A 5,141-nucleotide genomic window follows, 5' to 3' on the forward strand; every position below is an offset into this window, starting at 1 on the left:
GCTTCAATTACTTTTGGAAAACAAGAAATATAACTTAAGGTAAAATTGAGTGTTTTTTGATCTCCCCCCATCAAATCCCATTTCTTTCTATTCTCTTGGATATGGTCTATACCCTTGCAGCCAAAAAAATTACGCACACAGCCCTAAAACTAATGTAATTGTTTGCATATATGTGTGTGTGTACATATATATACACATACACACACACACACATATTTGCTCGCAAATGGCATTATATTACATGTAAAACCTCTCTGTAGGATTACGTAATAGTGTTGAAGTACATAAAGCGTCCTTTAGTGATTGCTTTTCTCCACATTGCCCTTTCGGGATCTACTGAGCTTTGTTAACACGTGGCCTGCCTGCCTGCCTTTTAAAGGCCGGGCGGCGGGGAGGGCGGTCACTGGATGCGCGCGAATTTAACGCCAGGGCATCTCCCGAACCATGGAAACCCGAGGCCGGGGTGGGGTCGGCCAGTGCGCACGGATGGCAGCAGCATCAGGTCTTGGACAATGCCTGAAGCTCTGGGCTCGGGCCACCCGCCCTGCTGGGGAGCAGAACGGTCCTGGCCGGCCCGCCGGACGCAGCAGGCCGCCTCCGCCCAGGGCGCGGGGAACGGGCACCGCCCAGGCGGAGGCAGCGGTGGGCCGCGAGCAGGATAGAAGTATTCATTCATTCTTATCCCGGCCCGCCCACGGAGCGTCCGGGGACACGGCGCGGCGGCTGGGGCGTAAGAGTGCACGGGGACTGCCAGGACTCCGCAGCACCCGCCCACCGGTCTTTCCCGCGCAGCCTGGCCACCTCCCGCGTGACCAGCGGAAGCAGGGCGCCCCACCCGCCGTCGGCGCATGCGTGCCGAGAGCCCGCCCTCCAAGCCGGCGGGCGCGGCACCGCGCGCGCGTGCGCGCCTGCCTCAGCCCCTCCACGTGACCCACAGACGCTTGAGCGCTAGCCGGCAGCGGCGACCGCTTGAGCCGGGTGCTGCGTACGTGCGTGCGTGCGTGCGCGCGCGCGAGCCGCGTGATTGGGCGCGGCGCCGTTGCCCCGCCCCGCGAGGCCCCGCCCTCCGCTCAGCGTCGGCTGCGTCTCCGGCATTTGAATCGCGCTTCCGCCATCTTTCCAGCCTCAGTCGGACGGGCACGGAGACGCTTCTGGAAGGTAGCGGCGGGGCCGGGTGCGGGGCGGCGGGCTACGGGCCGGGCGGGCCGGGGTGCGGCGGCGGCGGGCGGGGAGGCGCGGCGGGGCGTTGGGGCGGCGGGCCGGGCCTCCGTGGGCCCCGGGCCCGCCGCGGCCCCCGCCGCCTTTGTAAGGCCACGTGCCGCTGTCCGCAGGATCGCCGCGATGGCCGCGCAGGGGGAGCCGCAGGTGCAGTTCAAGGTGTGTACCGGCCGGCCGAGACCCGCGGCGCCCGGGCCCGGGGGGCGGGGTGGGGCGGGGCGGGGCTCACGCGCGTGTCTCCGCAGCTCGTGTTGGTGGGCGACGGCGGCACCGGGAAGACGACGTTCGTGAAACGCCACCTGACCGGCGAGTTCGAGAAGAAGTACGTAGGTAGGTGCCGCGCGCGGGGAGCGGGGCGGCGGGCCCGGAGCGCGCGCTGACCTCCCTGCCTTGCAGCCACCCTGGGCGTGGAGGTCCATCCGCTCGTGTTCCACACCAACAGAGGGCCCATCAAGTTCAACGTCTGGGACACGGCGGGCCAGGAGAAGTTCGGCGGCCTGCGAGACGGCTACTACATCCAAGGTGGGCCGCGCGCGTGTGGGCCGGGCGCTGGCGCGTGCTGTGTCATGCTCACGGCGGGGCGGGCGGCAGCAGCCCTGCGCCCGTGGCGCTGCCCGGGTGCCGTGGGGCCTTCCCCGTAGCCCCGGTGCGGAGGAGCCGGGGTCTGTCTGCACCAAGTTTTGCATGTGGCTCCCTAGTGCTCGATTTTGAAACTGGAGTGGCTGTTATAAGATCTACTGTGGCATCAGCTAAAAAGTATCTTTTGGAATTTCCCTGCCCGGATGAAAATGTGGTGGGTTCCTTCCATGTCTTCCCTTCCTTGTGCATGAGCAGATAGACACAGAACGTCCCCCTCAGGGCCGAGGAACTGCTTCAGTATAGACATCCTGCAGTTCCTTGTCTAGGAAGCCTTGCGGCCTCCCCGCAGACAGCAGACTGCCTGACCTGGGGTGTTTGAAACAAAAGCGTGATGTTCTCTAGTACATCCAGCCTCTTAAGGACCTTTTGAGAGTGTACTTCTAGGTCCTATTCTCAGAATAAGGCGGGCAGATCTCGGTGCTGATCGAGCACTAATTGCTTTTGATACGTTTTGCGGATGAGGCATATCATCCCCAAAGTGTTTAGGGGGAAATAGGAGAATGGTTTGGATAAGCTGGTCTTTCATGTTTTCTTATAAAGCAGTATTTTAATCAATATTGTGTCTTAAAATTTACATTTTTAGCATTGGAAGAAGGGATTTTTAAATCGAGTGTATAGGGATAACCCAGAGCTGATGAAAATTAATTGAACTTTAGTCTTGTGGTTCTTCCATGCTTGTGTGGTAAACTAGGATTGTGTTGATTGCCATAAATGTTTTTCAGCCCAGTGTGCCATTATAATGTTTGATGTGACATCAAGAGTTACTTACAAGAACGTGCCTAACTGGCATAGAGATCTGGTACGAGTGTGTGAAAACATCCCCATCGTATTGTGTGGCAACAAAGTGGACATTAAGGACAGGAAAGTGAAGGCAAAGTCTATTGTCTTCCACCGAAAGAAGAATCTTCAGGTATATTAGCGCCAACTTACGGAGTTACAAGTTAGATAAGATTGGGTGAAAGAATGTTAGCTTGGATGTTCTCAGGATGAATGAGCATTGTTTCAGTGGTGAGTTTCTTAAAAGTTTCTTCTTTGTTTTAAATAGTACTATGACATCTCAGCCAAAAGTAACTACAACTTTGAAAAGCCTTTCCTCTGGCTCGCTAGAAAGCTCATTGGAGACCCTAACTTGGAGTTTGTTGCCATGCCTGCTCTTGCCCCACCAGAGGTTGTCATGGACCCTGCTTTGGCGGCGCAGTACGAGCACGATTTAGAGGTATCTTGTTCTTATTGTGGCTAATGCTTAGATTTGTTTTGGATCCTGACAGTTTTAATCTGGAATGTTTTGATATCCCCATTTCTTCTCTAGGTTGCTCAGACAACTGCTCTACCAGATGAGGATGATGATCTGTGAGAAGATGAAGCTGGAGCCCGGCGTCAGAAGTCTAGTTTTATAGGCAACTGTCCTGTGACGTCAGCGGTGCCGCGTGTGTGCCACTTTACTAAAATCTAGCTAAGCAGACATGTGCTTCATTTGTGGAATGCTGAAGGAGATGAATGGGCTTCGGAGCGAATGTGGCAGTTAAAAAAAATACCTTCATTTTTTGGACCTGCATATTTAGCTGTTTGGAACGCAGTTGTTTCCTTCTTGAGTTTCGAATATGACTGCTACAGTCACATCACAATATTCAGTGGTGAATCTTGTTTGTTACTGTCATTCCCATTCCTTTTCGTTTAGAATCAGAATAAAGTTGTATTTCAAATATCTAAGCAAGTGAATTCCTCCCTTGTTTATAAGCACTCAGAACCAATAGAGTAGGGCAGCTTGTGCCATCTTAGTTCTTAAACTGTCATTGCTGTGTGACTTAACTTGAAATCTTTGTGTCTGCTTTTATGCCTGTTTGAGTCATATCACACAAACTGGATGTGACTGGTCAGGAATTGAGGTGTAAATAGTGATGGTGCAGTTGGGCTAGCACAATGTCTGCCCCATCTTCGTCCTGGCCAGACAAGGTCACTTGGGGAGAAACTTCAGACCTCAGGAGACCTGTCAGCATAAAGATAATAGACATTTTAAAAGGTGGTGGTTGCTTTTACTTGATGGCAAAGGTGACTGACCCCCTTTTAAGATGAGCATTCAGAAGTTGGGGCCACTTGAAGTTCTGTTAGAAATGAGTGTGAATTTCACTTTGCCTTTTTTCTTGGTGTTAAATGTCCAAAATCAGTACTCCAGGAAGATGTTTCGTGTTTACTTGCTGCTTTCCAAGTACTCCCAAACTTTTAGAGATAGTTTAAAGGGAAGGACACAAGAGCTTTTGGTGTCCATCACCCCAAAGAATACTTGTAGGTAGTGTAAATAAAACAGTAGCCAAGAACACTACCAGAATGCACAGTAGGATGTGAAGCCTTATCAGATTGAGCCTTTATCTTGCATGGTTCCCATGTGTAAAGATGAATTGGGGAAGAGAGAAGTTAGATCTGTCTTGTCTGAGGAGTTAGTCCATCAAAACTGCTATGCCATTTAGGAATCTCATTAAGAGCTGCTTATTCTAGTCCAGTTGCAAAGTTTTAAATGTCTGATTATATTTAGACAATATCCTACCTTGGAAGAAGGTAGACATCACTTTTTAGCAAAAATAAGATTTAATGTAGTTACTATATAAGCTTTCATGAACAGATTGGTTTAAAAATCCAATTTGCTGTGTATGCTGTGTTCAGAACCAGGTGTCAGCATCCTGTGAAATAAAGTTTTCCTATAATTGGAATGACACGTTTGTAACATAAAATGCAAGTATCTATGACATTTTGTCTCATGTAACAGTTAAAATTTGGACACTGCTTACCTGTTCAGTGTGTGGTGGGAAAGTACTTATAAGTCATTCATTGGAAGAAAATTGTTGCAAAATATATTACTTTGCCTGAGTTTTCTGTCATTTCTAGTATTTGCTGTAGGAATAGTGAGCATAGATCTTGGTTCTGTGAAAAGTCAGGTCAGCCGCACAGCAGATTGTCTACTGTATGTGGGGTACAATTCTGTTCTGTGGAGACAAACAGAAAGGGTTCTCCCATGCTGTAAGAAGTCAGCACCTAAGGAGAAAGTGTTGGAGGCTTTATACTGCACAGTTAATACTAGAAATTGTTTTATTTGAACAAAGTAACTTAAGAAAAAGTATCATGTCTAAACGGGGAAAAAATGGAGCGTTTTTCATTATTAAAATGTGTTTTGAAAAAGGTAATTTCAAACCCGAGTGAACTTTGGGTTTTCTAAATCATGAAATGTCCTGGAAAGAGCAAAGATTTCCCAAAATAAACCACTTGCAAAGAAGATTGGTTTCCTGGCTGCT

General features: G+C 50.3%; 1 protein-coding gene across 1 annotated transcript; it reads left to right on the forward strand.

Annotated features, from left to right (window-relative positions):
• The first annotated feature begins 1,045 nt into the window (after window positions 1–1,045).
• On the forward strand, window positions 1,046–4,719 carry RAN (RAN, member RAS oncogene family). The gene is made up of 7 exons (XM_081286791.1): window positions 1,046–1,158; window positions 1,332–1,377; window positions 1,464–1,548; window positions 1,615–1,740; window positions 2,580–2,767; window positions 2,903–3,073; window positions 3,167–4,719. Exons 2-7 carry the CDS (start codon window positions 1,342–1,344, stop codon window positions 3,209–3,211), a joined length of 651 nt encoding a protein of 216 aa, XP_081142917.1. The 5' UTR covers window positions 1,046–1,158; window positions 1,332–1,341; the 3' UTR covers window positions 3,212–4,719.
• The last annotated feature ends 422 nt before the right edge of the window (window positions 4,720–5,141 follow it).

This window comes from Spermophilus citellus, assembly GCF_964194105.1.
Source record: "Spermophilus citellus genome assembly, chromosome: 3".
Classification (NCBI taxonomy): domain Eukaryota; kingdom Metazoa; phylum Chordata; class Mammalia; order Rodentia; family Sciuridae; genus Spermophilus; species Spermophilus citellus.

What these genes read in the sequence shown, in the direction of transcription:
- RAN (XM_081286791.1), top strand. Translation starts at nt 1,342, where the DNA reads ATGGCCGCGCAGGGGGAGCCGCAGGTGCAGTTCAAG. An exon ending in GTTCGAGAAGAAGTACGTAG is followed by an intron (nt 1,549 to 1,614) that starts GTAGGTGCCGCG and finishes CCTGCCTTGCAG; the next exon opens with CCACCCTGGGCGTGGAGGTC. An exon ending in ACCGAAAGAAGAATCTTCAG is followed by an intron (nt 2,768 to 2,902) that starts GTATATTAGCGC and finishes TGTTTTAAATAG; the next exon opens with TACTATGACATCTCAGCCAA.